Here is a 21,072-nt window from a genome sequence, read left to right on the forward strand (position 1 = left end):
TACATGAACAGTCTGTAAGAACACATAGGCTTCTAATTATGTTTTTTGCATAGTTAAATTTTTCATAAAGTTTAATACTAAAGATGGCCTGTTTTACTATTAAAAGTTGTGTCGTTTAACAACAATTGATAACTGTTTGGTCCACATCGATGCACGTAACGTTGCTTCCGAATTCTATTAGCCGTGAGATAATACAGCATTTTACGCAACTGTATCGAACCGCAGCCCCGGCCGCGGTTCGCCTCCATTTTTATGTAATACGTCACGGAAGTCCACTTCGGTGCACTACTTGCCTTTTTATTTTTATCTTTTTCTTTTTGATCTGTCAGTTTTTTTCAATCTTATAGGTCGCAATTTGTTTACTATGAAAACAATGGAAAAGTATTTACTTGTAGGCGTTAATTACGCTTTATTTTTCTTAAAAGGTTATAAGTCAGTTACGACAATTGAGTTGGCTAAGCCAGACTATTGTATAGGTAAGTATAGTTACATTTCTTTTGGAAACTCATACTTTTGTTCCTTGAAAGATTGTCTAAAACCTGATTACCAATGCTTTGTTATGAAAATAACTGGAATTCTAGTGCGTGGGATGATTTTTTAACTTTTAGATCCTAAAAAAGCTAAAGTTAGAAAAAGTTTATTAGTCTATTATACATATATATGTATAATAGACATACATATATGTCTATGAAATAAAAAAACAGTACCCCATTTCAACTATACCACTTAGGTCAATAGAAAACACAAAATAAAGGGATAAACTTTATATATATATGATATAATATATTGCGATAAAAATGCACTAAAATAAAATAATCAAAACAAAACAATGTGATTTACGTGTTACATTTATTATGCCAATTGTTTTTAGGGTTCCGTACCTCATAGGAAAAAACGGAACCCTTATAGGATTACTTTGTTTTTATTAAGAATTGTTTCCTCGTTTTATATGTTCCGTGAAGGTATAAAATTCTTTATGACAAAATATAAGTGTTTTGGGAAAAAATATAATGATCCCTTTAGGGTTTAACTTTATTTATTGTATATTCATATGAGTAGAGATAATTAAAATTGTATCATATTATTAAAACATGTTAATTTGCAAAATGAAATATTGAAGAATAAAATTTTTAATCAATACGAAGTATCTTTAAAAGTAATTAATATAATAATTTTGCTCGAAGTCCCAAATGAAACTAGGAAGAAATACTGTAGAGATGGATATCGTTTGATCTGAAAAGGAAAGATCGCTGGATGAAGACTAATAAGACAACAAATATCTTTTAACAGCTGTGTAAGGTAGGTCTATTTTGTGATTGGTTTTAATAAATTATAGTATTTTATCATACCTCAAAAAGAACGGAGTAAACAAAGCATGCATTATTCTGAATAATCTCCTTAATACCTTGCTTATTCTTATACACGGAAGTAAATTGATGTATAATCCCATAATTTTTAAGCCTTTTTTCCCAGTAATTGCGTAATATTGGGCACGGTTAAGCGCACTGTCTCTTTTACTACAAATATCGGTTATTTGGGCGGGAGCGCACATTCGCTTTCAGACAACCGGTACGCGAACTACGCGCTTGTTTCACTTTCTGTTTTATTCAAAAATTGTTTCAGATTAAATTAAGTTAACAATAGTTTAATAATGAAGGTGTTAATATTTTTTTTTATTGTAATCGCGACCGATGTTTACGGGAGTGTTCGTAAGTAACTTTTTTCTATGAGTGTATTTTTTTTTAAAAGAACGAAATTGACCTTTGTACTAGAACTTATTATTAAAAGTTTTTCTTAATATATTAGTTATGAAGTGATTGTTGTCTTACAACCTTTAATTAGCAATAAATATTATTTTTATTAAACAGCAAAAACTAGGTTAGTATAGTAGTTGGTAGAGTACGCTTAATTTTATTAGAAAATTGCACGTTTTGAACTTGAAATATATTTTAACTGCCTGCGTTGAATTATTAATTTCTGAACGTGGTGATTTTAAACGGAAACTATTTTTGATTCGAATTATCACTAAAATAGAAATAAAATAAATATACTATAATAAGAAACTTCTGTACCGACTTAAATTCCTGTAGATTACGTGAATATGAACACCGGATAGAACTTCGTAATATTCTTAGGACTCTGACTGCTTTGATTACATTCATGCGGTCATTAAATGTGTTAAATGTACTTTCATTATGTCGCAATATAATTCGACTATAAGTCACGATGGAATAAAAATCTCCTTTTGCACTTTACTTTAGAATTATTAAACGGAAATTATTTTGTTATAACCAAATTAAATTTAAAATTAAGTTATTACTATCCGGGTATTATGCCTTGTCATTCTCTTTATATTTTACTTAACTTGCGTGTAGTTAAACATTGAAATTAATAAACGTGACAAAGAATTAAGTTCAAGGTCATAATATTCAAGTGAAAAAATAAAGTTGACCTTAAATATAAGTGATTGTAAACTGATAACTTTTGTTTATTAAAAAACTATAGGTAATTAGTTAATATTAATCCGATTCCAGAAACGTTTAATTTGTTTCCTTCCCAAACATGATGCTTAGGGTTGATATTGAGCTGTGATTTTGATCAAAAATTTTAAAGTCATAACTCTTCGCGATTTTATTTTAAGCGTATTTTTTTTTAAATACATTAAAGGGAAACTAGTTACAGTATATTCAACTAAGATTTTTACGTTTAAAGTTCAGCAAACTAAGAACAGAGTCAATATTTTTTATTATTATAATATTTAATGAATCGATTTTCGATTCTGGATCGGAGGTACATTTGTTGAAAGCTTGTTGTAGTTACATGACTTTATCCTTTTTTAGCGGTCTAAATCTTACTAATATTATGAATGCGAATGTCTCCATGGATTTAATAATGGATGGATGGATGTTTCATTGAAGGTATCTCCTGAACGGCTGAACGGTTTTCGATGAATTTTGGTATACATATAGAACATAGTCTGGAAGAACACATAGGCTATTAATTATGTTATTTTTTAATTTGCGGGCGACCGCTAGTGTTAAATAAAGATAATTATTATGTATAAGTCTGATTAATATTATAACAATGAAGTCATGAAGAACCGAGTATGTCTGTCAATTGACAACCAAGGCCTTTCCGTGTTTTATAGTTACCTTCATTGTTATCTCATTCTCTGAAAAAAGAGCTTTCTTTCAGGAAGAGATTTTTACGTGTAATAAAAGATATTTCATGAAATAATAAAGATTTAAATTAACTTTTATGTTTCACAGCGGATTATTTCCCGCATTGCAAGAAAAGTGACCCACAAATAGAGAAATGCTTTCTGGACGCCGTGGAGAGTATGAGGCCAAGACTAAAGAGCGGCATCCCAGAGGTCAACGTACCTGCCCTAGATCCTTTCACAGTACCTACATTGAAGTTAGATAGGACCGCGTCGAATCTACGACTGAAAGCCACTCTCAGGAACATGAAGGCTTTGGGTGGTTCTAATTTCAAGATTGAAAAATTCAAGTAAGTGTCATAATTTTATTATTTAAATGCCTATAACAAAAAGGGACATCGTGAAAGGTATAAATTTGACAACCCTGGCTAGACTAAAATATTTGCGTTTTTTTTACCTTGCGGATACGCAGAGCAGAGCACCCGAGTAACAGAACTTTTTTTAATTATCGTAACATAATTCTGTTTTTTATTGACTTTAAAAAGGAGATGGTTATTAGTATTTCTTATAAATTCAAGTCCAATACCTTTTGTCATATTGCATTTTACTTTCACAGTTTCCTAACATACATTTTGTTATGCGCCAGTAACTCCTTGGTTAAAGAAGTTTCAACAACATTTTGCTTATTGGCATTTCGTTCAGTTACATCACTACCTTTTTAATATTCTCGATGCCCAGAATCGTTTCAATGACATATTAAACAATATTAAACAAATAGTTTATGTTGACTAAATTGGATAAAATATGTATTTATACAATTTGGCAAAGAAAACATAAAATATTAGATATTTAACTTTAAAGTTTTAACAATGATTCAATATATTTTACTGCATCTTTTAAAATAGATAGAGCCCGATATATATACAGCATGATTTATTTACCGACGACAATATAATATTGTTCGTTAATTTTTCTAACAAAAATAACACAATCACTTCCTTGTTATTGTATGAAGAGTTGTCTGTTATAAAAAATTAATTAACCTCATTAATATGAGCGACGTGTTCCATTTGGACCACCATGACTGAGTACATTTAGTATTCAGAATATTAAACTACGTAATTTGGTACAATGTGACAATTTTTTTCGGTCCTTGCTTTAACGTAACTAATATTTAATTTAACTTTTATTACAAAGCTATTTAGGCAAGTTCACTTTCCATTCTTGCATCAACGATTAAATTTTTTATAGAGATTTCAGCAATTAATAGCAAAATTTGACCCGATTTTTTATATTAATTTAAAAATTTGCGTGTAAAATATTTAGAAGTCTATTTTACATCAATGTTAGTCTTATTATTGGCGCGGCTAAATAAACATACCACAGTTTGTATAACAAGAGGTTAAGTGGAAAATCTGCGCCTTGACATCGTTTTTAGTCGTGAAATCTTGTACTAGGCACAAATAAAGTTAAGGGCAATCATACATACTTAAGTTATTAAGTATTCAATCCACGTTTACGTACCAAGTACCCTAATACGTAGAAGTTTCTGTGTCAGGTATGAATTTGGAATTTAACCGAAATAATTGCATATAATATTTGCATATTTGTCTTTTGTGTCTTTGTTGTGTCATATTTTTTCTATTTCGATTACTTTTTATTTTTGTGGTCTTATTAGAAAAAAATGGTGTTTCGTTTACTGTTGAAATACTTTTAACGCGAAAAGTTCGCAACATTGTTTACATTGGATCAACAAAAAATCTATTAAGTACAGCGCCATCTTTTGGAAGAGACGTGTACTATTTTTTATTTATTTATTTCCAGATTAAATCTGAACAACAAGTATTTGGCCGAGGTGCGGTTGTCGATTCCTAAGCTCGTTGTGGCTGGAGACTACGATGTACGCGGCTCCCGCATTCTGACTGTCGATATCAACGGCAAGGGCAAGCTTAGGGGCAACTTCAGTAAGTTATTTTTGAAAAATTTTAACAATTAGTAAAATGGTGCTTGACCACGATCTCACCTAATGTTTAGTAGATGAAATACGCATTAGTCTAGAAGATTATTCACTCTGTTTTTAAAGTATACATTATTCGAACAAATTTACGCCGTCAATTTCTTACAATACCTTACTGTATGTACTATGAATGTGGCTTTAAAAAGTTTCCTTCTAACGGATAAAGGATATAAATGTGGTAATTATTTAATGCAATTACAAACCATCTCCCCCTAAAATACAGTACGAAAATCTTTTCTATTTAATAATATATTTGTAATTTTAGGTGCAATATACGTAGTGGCAAAAGGACTTGCGAAACCAATCGTAAAAGACAACGTCGAGTATCTCCAAGTGGATAAAGTTATCACAAAAGTAAAGATTGGTCACGGTCACATAGCACTGGACGATTCTGATAGTCCCGCGGCGGGTGAGTGACCTACAATCATTGCTATTAATTAAATGAAATGCATATACCTTGATTAAAATATTTGCTATCGCATTAATTAATAATTTCAAGTTATAAGTAACTGTAGTGAGTGTTGTATTATTTGAGATATCTAGACTTTACTTTTCTAAGATATTTCGATATTTATTTCATGAGTAACTAGCTTTTGCCCGCTACATCATTAATGTGGAATTAAAAATAAACTGAAGAAAAGCCTATGTGTTCTTCCAGACTATTTTCTGTGTCTATGCCGAATTCCATAGAGATCCGTTGAGCTGTTCTGGAGATATCTTCTAACAAAACCTCTATACATCCATTTAAACATTTGCATTCATAATATTCGTAAATTCTTTAAAGAATTGTTCCTCTTTTGTTTGAAAAACAATATTTTTCTGTAGCTGTTCTTAAAAATAAAATAACTAAATATCTATATTAAAACTTTTTCAGCATCATCAGCAGCAACTTTCTTCAACGCCAGTCCGGGTATTGTGCTGGATATACTAAACCCTCTTGTAGAGGAGACCACGGCCGCGGTGCTGAAGGCATTCTTGAACAAAATACTCGGTGGTATACCTATAAAGGACATATTAACTGACGAAACAAACACCTCTTAATTTTGTCAACTTTAACACATTTACCGTAGGTTTTTGAGACCAAAATCTCCGTTTAAAACACGTTTAAAGCATGTAAAACAACAACAACAAACTATATGTTTTGTACAGGGATTTTGGTCTCTGAAAATAATTGTGAATCTTTAAGTTTAGTGTACTTTATTATAGAGATTATGAAAATAATTTAGCTTTGGGTTAAGTTATTTGTAAGTATGATAGTAACCAATAAATCACTTAAAAAGAGCCAAAAATATGTAAATAATTTGATTATATTGGAGAAAATCGATAATTAATTAAAAGAAATACGTCCTAAGTTAATTGTTAATAAGCGTTTATATCTACTTAAAATAGATTAAGTTAGGTTAAGTATTCATTTTTTTATCTACGAGATCATATTCATCATCTACGAGATAATGTGAGCTTTCGAGTTAATGTTACAGTATAGTTGTATTTTAGTAGAAAATAACTTGTCACCAATCCATATAATATATTGATCGAATTCCATATATGAAATAAAAAGTTTAATCTAAGTGTATTGAAACAAAACAATTTTTGTTTTAAGTATTTCTTTAGTGATTTATTGTTAATTAAGTTTAAAATGTAAATGTAAAAAAAAAAGATATTTATTGAACTTGTTGTTTTATTTTAAACTTTCGTACTAGTAGTATAGTTTTTATTACCATACAGTGGTCTATATCTAAGTTTCCTCTTAATGTTATCAACTTACAACTTAGTCTAAGTTAGTAGCTTTAAATTTGTTGTATTGACTATCAGCACAGAGCAACGATGGTCACCGATTTTTTATATCGAGACATAAACATAGAACATAGTTTGTTTCCGGAAAAAGAAATGACTTTGAGAATGACACAAGTACGCAGATCGGGTTAATTAGTCACATATCCAGTAGTGCGCCGTACTTGCCATGTCCTGCAGACCTTAGACACGAGGCCGCATATATCACATATGGTATAAACACACGACCAGTTCTCATCTATTATAAAAGCGTTTAACATCATTGGAAGTAATCTTAGCGATAATTCAAACGTATCAGACGCCTCGTTCCAATATGAAATACTTAGCAATTTGTGCTTTCGTTCTATGTGCACATAATGTTGCGGGAAGGAGAATAACTAATACAACAGACGTACACAATGAAGATCATGGGAAAATGAGTAAGTTTTAAGATATATTTTATTATTAACCCTTAATTCGATGGTGTCCAATGTGACGAATAACTTTAAAAAAATCTACTGAACTAGTTTGGAGAAAATTACGTAAGACTTTGCTAAAAAAAACAGTTTTTTTGCTACAATAAATTTCGTCGAATTAAGGGTTAAGTATATAAGAATGAAAACCACTTATACAAGCATTGATATGGACATAAAATTAAGTATATTGTAATCAAATTTATATATTTTATTTGATAAAATTCTTTAATTTGGAGTAACAGTGGCGCCAAGGTTAAACAATAGAGGTTCTAGGTTCGATTCCCGCTATGTACTAAATTGCTTAATTATCCCAAACTAAGGGAGGCTCCAATACCTTGGTGAGAACATTATATATAAAAATCTTTTTGTTGATTACAGATGAAACACAAATGTGCCACTACAGTGACCCGGACATCGCAAACTGTATAAAGCGTATGGCGGAGCAAGCGCGGCAAGTGCTGGCCCACGGCATACCATCTCTCAACATACAGCCCCTCGAGCCTCTCAAAATACCCAACATAAGACTGAGACAACACAATGCTCCCAAATCTGGCTTCAAATATGATGCGTGGTTCTCTGATGTTGAACTCCGTGGACTTACGAACTACACATTCAATAAGTTGGAGTAAGATTTTTTAATATCAGTGTTAGATGCAAGATAAATAAATTTAAGTTTCGGCGACTGGCAATGTTTAATAAATTAACTTCTAATTAAAATTCATATAGTTATGGGGCGATGCAATTTGGTAAACCTAGTTAACAGCTTCCTTTCAAAGAACCATTTTTAGATTATGGCATATTTAATTTACGTATCAGTATCAGTAAATAATATTTTACGACACAGTTCAAATCTTAAAATACTTTAGAATAATATTCTAATTTCAGCGTTTATCCACAAGAATTGAAGGTTAACACGAACATAAGTCTGCCGCACCTTGCCATGAGCGGAGAATACGTAGTCATCGGACAGTTTCAGATGCTGCCTGTTGAATCAACGGGCAAAATGGCCGCTAACTTCAGTAAGATAGTTTTTTCTTTATGCAACACATTATTAGTGAAAGACAAGCGACTAGCTGATATCGCTATTTTAAAGTAATGACCGCCACACACATTTACTATCAGTGAAAAGGTGCAGATGCGTTGCCTGCCTGCTACTAGAGATATGTATTAACAATCTAGAATTTCTGTATAATTAAAAATAATAGCTACACTAAGCTAGCGCGTATCATCTTTCGACCAAATCTCCATTAACACCAGGTGGGATCGTGGTCAAGCACTGGCTTATCAAACGTAAAAAAACCTACGTATAATTTGCAGCTCTGTGTACGGCGGCTTTAGAAGCGGTCGGTGCTAAAGTTCATAAAAGAATAGTGGTCCGCGATGCCAACGTCAAGCTGAAATGTGCTGGACAATTGAGCGCTGACCTCATGGAGGCACACTCCACAACACATGAAATGGGTAAGAATATATAATAGAAATAGCTTCATACTTATTACCGAATAATCCCGTTAATTCTGGATAAACGTCAGATGTTACCACATGGAGTTATGAATATAATATTTTGTGTTTTTCAGAAATGATAACAAGTCATCTAATCGGAATGCACTCTTCAGAGATAGCTAAAGAAGTACAGCCGGCTGTTGAGACAGCGCTCGCGATGGTCCTAGAAGATATCGCCAACAAATTCCTCAAACGTATCCCATCTAACATGGTTTTCCCAAATTAAAAAAAAAAATCTATTCCGTGTTATATAATTCGATTATTAAAATGTAATTTATTAATTTATATTGTTGTAAATGTTGTATGATATATTTAAAATAAATTATTTATATTTAATTTCTGTTGTCTTCCTTAACTTCTCCTATATCGAATAAATGCAACAAAAAGTTCTCATAGGTTAATTACATTCAGGTAAATTACAAAAGAATGGGTCATGTAGGGTCAAGGACGTTTAACCAAAAAGGTTGACATACATCAATAAGCCCAACGTAATATGTAAACACTGTCACAACAGCTGACTATGTCAATGGAGTGTCATTTCAAGAAAGTATGCCAGCGTGCCGCGGCGACAGCCCCGCATCTGTGCCTGCAGGCCTGTCTTACGTCATCGACTTACAACATTGCAACTAATGAATACGATCAATTTACAACTTAAACACATTGAAAGAAAGTTTATTTTTGTTTAAATAATTCATTTCTAGGTCGAATATCTGACGACATTATAAAAGGTGCACATTGCACTGTCACAGTCATTTTTTATTAACAAAAGCACACATCTAATTATGTAAATGATTGTTTGAATATATTTGATTGACCAATATTTAGTATTTATCATTATTTCTTTCATTAGAGTATTTTTGATTATAATACAAATCTGTTTGTCAATAAGTTTATTAACCCTAAGGTTTTGCAATATTGAATAAAATGTCAGTGGTTTTTGCTCTAGTCCCTAATGAACGCGAAATTGATGATGTAAGATATCATTACGTAGAATGAGATCGTTCCGTACTTACTAAGGTAACGGAGGTCACAGTATATATTTTTTTGATTTAAAACGTTCATAGGAAAATTAGATCGAAACAAATATTTTTGGACAAGCCTGAGAGATACGGTCGGGCTTAACTTTGACAGACCTGTTGAGATATTAGCCGCCGAAAATGATAAAAATTACTTACTAGTTTCTCTTAAGAGACAGGGTTCATACGACCCTTAAGTAGTAAATCTGTTATATCTAAGAGAGGATGCACAGAGAGAAAATATTTTCCCTTTCCATGCATCCTCTCATCCGGAAAGTCCACTTCCACTTCCCATCCTTTCCTTATGAGAAAAAGGGTGGGAAGGGAAAGTGGACTAAATTAGGCCTCCGGGACGCACACTCATCAGACGAAACGTGGAATTGCTTCCACTTCACGCCTGTCTCCTGTGTGGTCGTGGTATTGCACCAGGCGAGCCGGGCTGATTCGTGCGAAAATGTTAAAGCGGGCTCTACCACTGTTAAACTTACTTAATAATTTTAAGTGTAACAAGAAAGTAACTAATGCAACGCTCTGATGCAGTTTTCCTTATATCAACTTGATAATATTGTATTGCATAATGAAATATCATTTACTTAGATCGCGTTTAATGAACGTGAGATAAATTATCAAGATAAATATATCTTTATGAACATTAGCACGTTTGGAAATGACTATTTAAATAAAAAAATAATAATTATATTATACATTTCATTTGATGTACGTTTACATATGAGAGTGTTATATATGAGAGAATCAGTTGTTTTTAATAATGTGGAAGTTTATGTGTTTATTAGCTGTTCTTAATACATGTTATGGTGGCGATGAATCTTATATTAATTGTAAGTATTTAGTCAAAATCTATATATTTACAGGATTATTTCTTAATTTCATATTAATGATTGATCTTTTCAGTCGGTGGATTTATGTGTCCACGAGAAGAAGAAGCGTTATCAGAGTGCTTGAAGGACGCGCTAAACGTTTATATACCTGAACTGGCTACTGGTAAGTCTGATGATAATGTGTTTTTCGATTTCCAATTTACATATGTACATTTATCCGACGTTCTTACGATGAAGGAAAACATCGTGATGCAACCTGCACATATCTGAGACGAAATTCATAGATACGTGTGGAGTCAACCAACCCGCACTTGGCCAGCGTGGTTGACTACGGCCTAATCACACTTAACTTAACTTAGGCTCCGAGCTCCTCGGTGGGGACGTATAGTGAGATGATGTTGAAAATGTAACTGAGTTGTATATTCCAGGGCTACCAAAATATGGAATTCCTCCCTGCGAGCCTCTGATGATTCCAACATTAACGATTCAGCAATCAGCTGGGCCGATTTCTATTTCATCTACTTACACCAATGTTTCTGTCAAAGGACCAGCCAGCATGAAGATCACTAATGTCGAGTAAGTTTTTTTTGTTTGAATGTAATTAAAATTATTTTCCTTGGCCCACTGGCCACTACATAATATAGGTTTACTTTGGTGCATTTACAGAGTCAACTCATCAAAGCACGAAGTAATAGCCAAGCTGTTTATACCCGAACTGAGAATGAAAGGACATTATAATCTATCTGGAAAACTTCTTTTGTTACCTGTAGAAGGAGATGGCAATTTTTCAGCTAAATATGGTAAGGCCATATCCCCTTAATTATACCTCTCGCTTAGTTATACGTTCGTTTTAATCCATCGAAGTATTCTGAGAGTCAAAGTCTATATATTTAAATAACCACCATAAAACTAATTCAGTGTAATACATAGGTGACATCCATGCAGTACTGACGATCGCTTTGGGAAGATTACATCGTGAGAACGGTGTTGACGCAATCGCCTGTGAAAAACTCGATGTCAAATTTGACGTAGGATCCGCCTCTATAAACCTGGCGAATCTATTCGATGGTGATAACGAATTGGGTAAGTAAATGTCATATTCAAAGCCTAAAAAAAAGTAATCGGAACATTAGTAGACTATTGCAAAAATTTACTAACATATCTTATAATTAAACGAGCTTTGTTTACAATAACTGCAAAATGGGATTCGAATCAATGACCACAAAATCAATGTTTCGCATTCTTGACCGTAAGGCAATTGGAAGCACTATGGAATTTATAAATCATTAATTGGTATTTAAATTTGGAACAGGTAATACAATGAATGCGTTCCTCAATGAGAACTGGCAGAAGTTGGCGAAGGAATTTCAAGAGCCGATGGAAGAAGCGCTTCGAGACTTCTTGAAGCCGTTAGCTGATCATGCTTTTGGTACATTAAATGCAAATGATATATTCTTAAGATAGTATAAATGTAATTTCTCTTACAATAAGTATCAGGAAGCATATTTAACTATGTTTTCGAAGAATGAAAGAGACGGCAATAAGTATTTGCATATGTGGTGAATTTATAAACTATTGTGTATATTACCTTTAGCTTTTAAATTAATTAAATAATTTATTTATTTGCCTCGTCTTTTAATAATTGTAGTACTTTTCTTTTTATTGTTGTTAACACTAAGATTTACGAACTGAGGTTTTTATTTTTTGTTGTATTAAGGGCTATTTTACTTACAATAATAACACATATTTCGATTCATTGGTATATTAAATAGCTAAATTAAAATATGTACTTCATGAAAAATTCACTTTGAACTTAAATAAATAATTACTACTAACACACAATTCACGTTACATCATACCAAAAGATTTAAAATGCATTATGGATGATTATTAACTAAATAAAAAACATACAAATGCATTAAAAATAAATAATAATAGCATTCTGGAGTAAGAACACAAATCGTTTGACAAAATAAAGCAAACAAACAAGAGAAATACAACGATCACAGCTTAAATAGTGGTTGAACCACGATCCGCAAAATTATACCAAAATACTCACTTATTCTAAAAATATCTATCACTGATTAAATATATCCGTACAATTATACTCTTTAAGGCTGAAGCCAAAGGTTTATCGGGATCTTATTGAAAGCAGCATTGAGGAATGTCTGGAAATGTTTAGCAATTGCCAGCGATGCGGCAGGTCTCATTTCTTCTATAATTTCTGGTGCATTGTTGTTCAAGAATTGATTCATCGCCTCACCTGTAATTATACAAACAATTATGCAAGTTTTCTTCTTAAGTCTGTTTTCTCGTAAACTAACAGAGGAGAATTAACTAGAAAGTCATTTTTTTTTGGTCAAATTGTTGTCCATCTATGTCCAAAAAATTCGTTAACAAGGCTCTTAAACTTTTAAGTTATAAAACGCAACTATTGTAATAGTCTCTTCTCAGAAATATTAAGCATGTTATTGCAAAAAAAATTCTAATAATGTATGGTAAATTTAGTCAAACCATTGGGTGTGTAAGTTGGTAACCTAAACAACGGTCATAAAAATCTTGTTGATTATCTCATGGCGTTTTTCATAAATATGTACTATTTTTTAGAATTAATACTTACCAATAACACTACCATGGTTGACAGTGTCTCGTACTTTAAAACGAGAATTTTTAAGCTTGAAATCCACCAGTAATCTTTCGATAGACATGTATTTTTCGTTGTCGCGTTCAATCTCCTTTCCATAAATTTTAGCAATCGCTGCTACATCGACTGAAATAAGAAAAACACATTTTAAGTTCAAAAGAATTTTAAAATAATTAATTAGTACCTGCAACATCTTTTTATTTAAATTGTTTCTTTCCTATGTACACTTTATAACGACAAACAGTTATGTGCCATATTTAAAAAATATCACAATTTAGTGTGGTAAAAAATATATTAAACTAACTGAAAGCAGCCCAGAAGTTGCCTTGTGATCGTACTGGAAACAGCAGAACTTGACCGGAGACTTCATAGTGGCCGGACACCTCAATCCGCGGCAATGCCAAGCCCATGTCGATTCGCATCTTTTTTAAATCAGACCTGAAATGTAACATAAAAAGGTTTAAAGTAAAAATATTTAAAGGTGTCTTATTGTGAATAACACTGTTGTTATCAACAAGTCGCAGAAAAAGTTCGGGAAGCCTCTATATTTCTGAGGCGAAGAAATTAAAAAAATACGTAGTAAACCAAACCACAATATGTATCCCTAATCTAGGCTAAGCTCCAAATTTAGTTGAACCAATGAGTGTATAAGTTGGTGACGTAAACAACAGTCATAAAATCTTGTCGAATGTCTCAAAGATATTTCTGACATTGCATTATTTTTTGGAATTAAAAAGTAAAGAATTTATGATGTTGATACAAACACGACGCCTAACAAACTACAATACTGTAGAACTTAATTACATCTGTAGATGTACCGACCTGATCTTGGTGACTGTGTAGTTACTGGGTCCGATGACAGTTATGTTACTGAAAGCAGCCGTGACCCTTACGGGTCCCGCGGAGTTCTCCATGACTAGTCGGTCAATGAGCAGTGGCTCCACTGGGGGCACGCCTAGGTCTGTGAGACCACGAGCCAGGTGAGGCCGCAGACTGTTGAACGAGTTCTTGATACATGTGTCCAGCTCGGGGTCACTTCGTTTGCATGATGGAAGATAGTCCGCTGTAAAAAGATACGCATATATTAAGGTATGAGATAAGATAGGGAGATGAAGTTGATTCCTGTTTGGTAAATAAGTGGAACAAAAATTAACGCATTTTAATTTTTACACACAGTGTTAATTAGTTTAAATTAAATCCATCCTTGTAGGCATTATTATAAGGTCATTGTCATAATATCAAATATTTAAATATGTTCATTTTCACCTTCATTTTGTTAAAAGCATTGCCAAATAGTGTTTATATAATTATTTTAAAGATGGTTAACATTACTTAACCTTTAAATCTATTTATAATATAACAAAAATCATATTTCACGATACTTCTTTATTAAAAGCTTATCTGAACTATGTTCTAAAATAAATCGTTTTATTTGTTCATAAATAACAGATTTTTGTAATAATTTAGTGTGGCGACATTTCTTCTGAAAGCTATTTCTCCTTAATGTAACTTAACATAATCTTGTAACCACTTTAAAACATTGTGTGCCAAATTGATGAATGTTTCATTACATTACATAATAAATATGTATATTGCATCGGCAATCTATTGTTGGTAAAGCAAAGGGTCATCTCGAAAACAAACCTTTACTTATCAAATGTCTTGCCTTATAACAATAGTTGCAACACTTTAGTTTTTATAAAAGCTTTCGTATCTTTTGCTGTCTTCATGTAACTATTTTTTTATTTCACAATACCTCCTGTAATGATTGCATGTTAAAGTCGAGCGTTGTATTCGATACAAATATACCTTGGTGTGTCATAGTGGTGTCATAGAGTTAATATTTAATTTTTTGGTTGTTGGGCTTATTGCCTCATTACTTGATACACATTTTATATATATTACCCCAGATGAGGAAGGTATAACAGATTAAAATTGTATATTGCGACATATCAGTTTCTAGATTAACAATTTAAATATTCTAAAGAATCTTGGTCGAGAATCGAATGTCACCGCGAAACTTTGTTCCGTTGATAAGAAAACAAATTTTAAAGTGGGTCTACAAGTTGCGACCACTTTGTGGATTATGTAAGCGAGTTATGTGATGTGACCTTGTACGAGAAACGCTCGTTTGCTACGATGTTCGTTCAAGTTCAAGAAATTATTATGTGCTAAATTTTTAAATGAGAAATTATAAAATTGTTGTAATTGAGATACATATTAAGATTGTAAATGTCGGCAATTAAGATATCAGATATTAAAACAGTTATTTAGTCTACGCTTTTTGATTTTTTACGTTTATCTTAAAGTAAAGTTATTGGTAGACGTTTATGACTGTCAACAGATTATAAAGGGTTACGTTAGGATTAGATTGCCGTCACATTGTTTTTCGGGTACATGTTTACGTTTTTCCTTTGGTGTTACTAAATTTCGCCGCAAGTCAAAACCATCATAAGACATCATGTCAACATGAATGTTCGAATTTATCGCTAAAAAAGGGCGTAGGATCGCAAGCGTGACGATACTTCGTAAAACAATTTCGCAAAGAGCTGACGCAACGCGAGCCGATGTCAAGGCTCCGGAGGAAGAAATTGCGTATTCGTCAGACAAGTCTCTTGACAATTTAAGATGATTTGGAAATAGTGATAGACCGGCTAGTTATATCTTAGATGTTAAACGTGTCTTTCATACATAAATAACAACGAATTACTTACTTTTTTTACTGAACAATATAAATTTTGATTATTTTGAAAATAATAAAAGCAAAATCCAAGGCTTTTTTATTTATAAAACTCTCCTTACCCTCTTCCCGTAATCTAAAACCCGATAAACCGTCGAATTTAAAACTCTGCTTACTTCTTTTGGCGTGGAAGTATTATACTTACTCAATACAACGACCGATGATTAAAATGTTATTAGCATTTAAAATGATCGTAACTACGAACTATAACAATATTTGCAGTGTTAAATAACGTTATATAACGCATGCTAGCATAACACCGCTGTTTTGTACACAACGGTTTTCCCACTTGGACCAATTGTTGGGTCAATGCCGATGTTGAGTTTTCGTGATTGTGTTTGGGCATTGGATGTGCCAATCGTAGGCGTAGTCTACTTCATGCATGTCACGTATTCGGTGACATTAAGGACAGGTAAGGCTGGACCGGTCAACAAACACCAGCACGCAATATATTATTCAATACAAGCAACATAGTCCGCTCGTAAATTAAACAGCTACGGAACTTCAAGGAGGTACTAGTCATAGCCTTGCCTATTAAAATTCACGACCCATTGTTTTAATCGTACTTATTCCTTAATAACCACAAGGATAATAAAAGTAATCTAGTTATTGTGATTTATTTAGCTCGTTGAGTCAGATTTGTGATTTGTAAACAGTGTCTTTCTACAGAAAATGTGCGTTATGACTTTGTGTGCCATTGTAGTTCGCAAAATCTTAAATATGCGCACGTTTAAAACATTTTCACTATCCCGCTCGGTTAACGCGCGCGAGCACTATCGTTTCCGTCAATATTGATCTAGCCGTTTTGGTGAATTCCAGGAACAAACGCGTACTTATGGACATACCAGTCAGACCAAGATTTAGTTTTTTTTTATTTATGAGTTACGCACATACATGATGCGCATGGAATATGAAATAAATATTTTATAACATTTTTTTATTTAATTGTATGGATAAGAAGACAAAGAGAAATAAGGTTTGAACCACACTGGGCGGTTTTCCGCAATGTTTCAAAGCGAGGATTAGTCAGAGACAATAACTCCTTTAAAAAGAATTGAGTGACGACTTTTATTGCTACGCGATTGTTTTGTTTAAGTTAAACGATTGATTCGTCATCAGTTGCGGTTAAAAAAATATATTTTCCTGATTGATTTTACAAACGTCAAGTTTATTTGAAAATTATCTTTAATAAGTACAGGCTTAGACCACAATGTGTGTCACCATTGTCTTCTAGTAAATCGGTTACAAAAAGAAAAAAATCAGTTAAAAAGTTATATTCCTACTTCTTAAGTCTAGTAATATCGGTAAAATGTTATTAGTGAAAATAAAACGAATAATAACTTATTTAGTATCCGTGATGTAGTACATACTAAATAAAAAAAGCAAAAAAACTCACAGTATCTTTGTATAATTAACTTTTTCAGCAGACAATTTTTTTTATAAATATCACACATTGAGAAACAGGTCGAAATGGAAATTTTACATATTTAAATTGTGTTAAAAATGTTTTCCTGTTGGCGACTTTTTAGTATTAAATTATACGTACATTGTAACATTTGTCATTTTTACCCTTGTTAAGATATTTATAATGCATTGGCGTAATTTTTTATAATCAAAAATATTTTATAATTTAAGAAAGAATTACAATTCCCCATTACAATGGGTTGTAGTTATCGCAAACACTAATGCAAAAAAGTGTCTAGCGATTTGCCGGCTACAAATAAAAACGAAACAATTTGTGTTAAAACTAAAGTATAGGTTAAATGTAAGTTAAAATAAAATTTTTAAACCCATTCAAATATATTCTGAATAAACAGACTTTTGTCGGAATAAATGCACTTAAACAATAAGTGACATTGAAAACTTTTTAACCTTCCACATCACCAAACAAGGAAAACTTTAGTTCAATATTATATTGTTTGCTTTTTACCATTAAAATCTTAGTCCTGTTTTAAACGCTATTAAACATCGAGTTAAATCTACATACATACTAACTGTCGCCCGAGATTGTGATCGCGCGGAATTTAAAAAAAATTAAAAAGTACCGTACGTGTACTTCCAAAATATGTTCTACATCTCTGCCAAATTTCATCAAGTCCATTTAGCCGTTACGAAGACATCTTCTAACAAACATCCAACCATAGACAATTTTACTTTCCCATAAAAATTTAACTTTTTCAATGTCGTCATAATCAAGTTAATGGTCTTTCAAATTAAAAGATAATCAGAAAATCAGTTACGTAGTTCAAGCCGACTAAACATATTCAGTTTCAACTGAACAGTGGTCGAATTGTTCAGTAAAAGTTTAGCCAGTTAAACAGTACAGTTCTCAGTATTTTTCTAGAATCGTTCGTTTTTATCGACCAGTCCGACTGTGCAAACTAAAGGACTTAATTATAATACATGCGGTGAATATATGAAGTAGACCGATGAATCCGTTTATGTTTTGGTTAATAGAGGATATTTATCGTGGTACAATTATTATACTATGATAACCTACGTAAAACACTACAGAGCTTTCAATGTTAACACTTTTACATATTTTACAATAAATATATAAAAGAAATTCGTGTTAGTTACACTATATATATCTCAAGAACGGCTTTACCGATATTGCTGAAAATTGACGAGGAGGTAACTTAGAGCCAGGAGACGGACATAGGATACTATTTATTCATTTTTTTTTTCAAATTTATGTCTTGAAGAGTTGCTTTTTATTTAACTTACTAATATTATAAATGCGAATGTTTAGATGGATGTGATGTGGATGGATGGATGGGTGGGCTACACTAATTAAGTTTTTTATATATCCACGCGGATGGAGTCGCGGGCGACAGCTAGTATGAAATAAAAAATGTTTTTCAAACACTTGTAATTTGTTATGGGATTTCATCGCCGGAAGGGACTTATAACAGCCGAAAGTGGCCTTGGCACGAATGACTAGACGCAGACAAGTCCACAGAAAAACATGCAGATGTAATAATTTTTTATTCACATCACAGCTTCGGGCTGCAACATTGGAATATACGAGGAACTTTTAAACTACGAACAATCTTTGCTGTTTTAAAGAATAATAAAGATGGAAGATCAGTCGACGGCAAAAAAACACAATATATCATGGAGAAAAACTGCTTTATTTTATACTATCTGTCGCCCGCAGTTCCGTCCCTATTCTCCCAGACTATGTTCTACATCTATACCAGATTTCAGCGAGAACCATGCAACCGTTATGGAAATATCATCTAACAAACATGCATCCATACATCCGAACATCCGTATTTAAATTATTAGTAAGAAGCAACATAATATATAAAGACTGATTGACAGGAGCATAAAAGCTTGTCAATTAAAAAGATAAAATTATGTCACCTTGTAATTGCGAATATTTTGCCGAACTATAAATGTCAGAAAATTTTACAAGAATCTATTGTAAAAATATAATACATGTTAATTTTGCTACAGCATAATAAGGCAAAGGTTAGGCATTTTCGTCATTATTGTAAGCGTTGCTAAACCGAGAGAAATGTTTCGCCATCACTAGGCGACAGATAGTATCTAACTGAGACTGTAAACAATTATCTCGATGAATTTATCGATACTAAATAGAATAAAGCATAAAATAACGATTGTGAAATGCACTAATGATTTTATTTCGCTGTTTTTAGACCTAAGTCTTGAAACTTAGTTACGAATTTTCGAGTGAAATGCTTTAGTAATTCAAACTTTAATATTTCTTGTTAAATTTATCCATAAAATAAGTGTCCTCTGTTAACGCTAATGCTGATTTTTAAGATATGATAGGTCTGTTTGAATTAAAAAGTCCGATAATTTTTTTTATATTTATTGACGTGTTTGTTGTAAAAAAATATTTAACCGTGTAATTAGAAATGTTATTTTTACAAATAACTTTCAATGATTTTTACATTTATTATATCTAAAATATGAGCCCAACTTTTAAATAAATGGTATTATTTTCAAAAGAAAGAAATACTCACGCAGCTTTGGTTTCTCATTTTCCGCAGCTTCTCCATTGTGGCAAATAATCGTCAAACAAAATATTAAGAGGAATTTAACGCAACGATCGGCCATTTTCATTTCTTTTTTGGAAAAAACAGATCGCAAATTGTAGTAAATTTAAAATTAATTTTGTTCTTTCTTCAAACACAAATTACACTTTTTAAAATCTTTCGTTATCGATTTTTTTTAATATTTAATTTAGTTGATGGAATATTTTTTAAATTCCCGCGTCCGTTGTAGTACAACCTCGGATATGAATAGACGCGTCGCAGTTCGTTGGGCGTCGTGGCCCGCTCTGTACTTTGAAGTGAAAGCAAGTGACCAATGTGTTATATTCGGGCGATATTTTCGACATCCCCGTGCGGTTACCCCACTTCGCAGTCGGTGTATTTGTCACCGGAAAATCTTGAATGTCGCCCGTTTATACTTTGCCCGGACAATCGGTAATGACTCAGCTATTTGCATTTCGAAAGAATTAATTGACAAAACGCCGTGTTATGTTTCGGTAATTTGTTAAGATGGCACGTGGCATTAGCAGTTACAATCAGCTCACCAATCCTCGACTCTTTGACAGAATGACAGACAAAATGTAAACTCTGCCAATTCCTATTGGCAGAGTTTACATTTTGTTTAAATTTTGTTAGGCAAATTACTAAAGAGCGATTCATGATTTACAGGTGACATATATACAAATAGCACGTGTCCGTAGAGGCGGGTAGTTGTTAGTGCTTCATGCTCTACGCGTCTACTAATTTTCCTTATGTCACCTGATACCATGAAGATTCTCGGAACAATGAGGGCATAAACAAATGCAATATCAATACAATCCATGTTACGACTTCCTTGTCTTGCATTCTTTCAAATAACAATTACTTTTAAACGTGCGATTATTT

The 21,072-nt window shown here is 32.5% G+C and overlaps 4 protein-coding genes across 4 annotated transcripts; 3 read left to right on the forward strand and 1 right to left on the reverse strand.

Moving 5' to 3' along the window:
- Positions 1–1,594: 1,594 nt before the first annotated feature.
- LOC106118234 (uncharacterized) lies at positions 1,595–6,798 on the forward strand. Its single transcript, NM_001312156.1, is given in 5 exon segments — positions 1,595–1,709; positions 3,270–3,510; positions 4,985–5,124; positions 5,443–5,586; positions 6,052–6,798. Coding segments are annotated over 5 exon segments (750 nt in total). The 5' UTR covers positions 1,595–1,651; the 3' UTR covers positions 6,219–6,798.
- A 196-nt stretch (positions 6,799–6,994) lies between these two features.
- LOC106118231 (uncharacterized) lies at positions 6,995–9,162 on the forward strand. The gene is made up of 5 exons (XM_013312815.1): positions 6,995–7,387; positions 7,802–8,048; positions 8,309–8,442; positions 8,741–8,881; positions 8,998–9,162. The coding sequence occupies exons 1-5, from the start codon at positions 7,282–7,284 to the stop codon at positions 9,147–9,149; spliced, it is 780 nt and encodes a 259-aa protein (XP_013168269.1). The 5' UTR covers positions 6,995–7,281; the 3' UTR covers positions 9,150–9,162.
- Positions 9,163–10,708: 1,546 nt separating this feature from the next.
- LOC106118108 (protein takeout-like) lies at positions 10,709–12,310 on the forward strand. Its single transcript, XM_013312663.1, has 6 exons — positions 10,709–10,778; positions 10,852–10,941; positions 11,207–11,354; positions 11,445–11,578; positions 11,709–11,861; positions 12,091–12,310. Exons 1-6 carry the CDS (start codon positions 10,709–10,711, stop codon positions 12,240–12,242), a joined length of 747 nt encoding a protein of 248 aa, XP_013168117.1. The 3' UTR covers positions 12,243–12,310.
- Positions 12,311–12,564: 254 nt separating this feature from the next.
- On the reverse strand, positions 12,565–20,456 carry LOC106118232 (uncharacterized). The gene is given in 5 exon segments (NM_001312150.1): positions 12,565–13,041; positions 13,399–13,548; positions 13,727–13,860; positions 14,245–14,485; positions 20,158–20,456. Coding segments are annotated over 5 exon segments (777 nt in total). The 5' UTR covers positions 20,258–20,456; the 3' UTR covers positions 12,565–12,889.
- Between the last annotated feature and the right edge of the window lie 616 nt (positions 20,457–21,072).

The sequence above is a fragment of the Papilio xuthus genome, unplaced genomic scaffold (genome assembly GCF_000836235.2).
Source record: "Papilio xuthus unplaced genomic scaffold, Pxut_1.1 DF827597.1, whole genome shotgun sequence".
In the NCBI taxonomy this organism is placed as follows: domain Eukaryota; kingdom Metazoa; phylum Arthropoda; class Insecta; order Lepidoptera; family Papilionidae; genus Papilio; species Papilio xuthus.

Bases quoted from the DNA above. Each gene is read 5' to 3' on its own strand.
- LOC106118231 (XM_013312815.1), top strand. From the start codon at position 7,282: ATGAAATACTTAGCAATTTGTGCTTTCGTTCTATGTGCACATAATGTT. The intron at 7,388-7,801 runs GTAAGTTTTAAG...TGTTGATTACAG, and splicing joins TGAAGATCATGGGAAAATGA to ATGAAACACAAATGTGCCAC. The intron at 8,443-8,740 runs GTAAGATAGTTT...TATAATTTGCAG, and splicing joins CAAAATGGCCGCTAACTTCA to CTCTGTGTACGGCGGCTTTA.
- LOC106118108 (XM_013312663.1), top strand. From the start codon at position 10,709: ATGTGGAAGTTTATGTGTTTATTAGCTGTTCTTAATACATGTTATGGT. The intron at 11,355-11,444 runs GTAAGTTTTTTT...GTGCATTTACAG, and splicing joins ATGAAGATCACTAATGTCGA to AGTCAACTCATCAAAGCACG. The intron at 11,579-11,708 runs GTAAGGCCATAT...TGTAATACATAG, and splicing joins CAATTTTTCAGCTAAATATG to GTGACATCCATGCAGTACTG.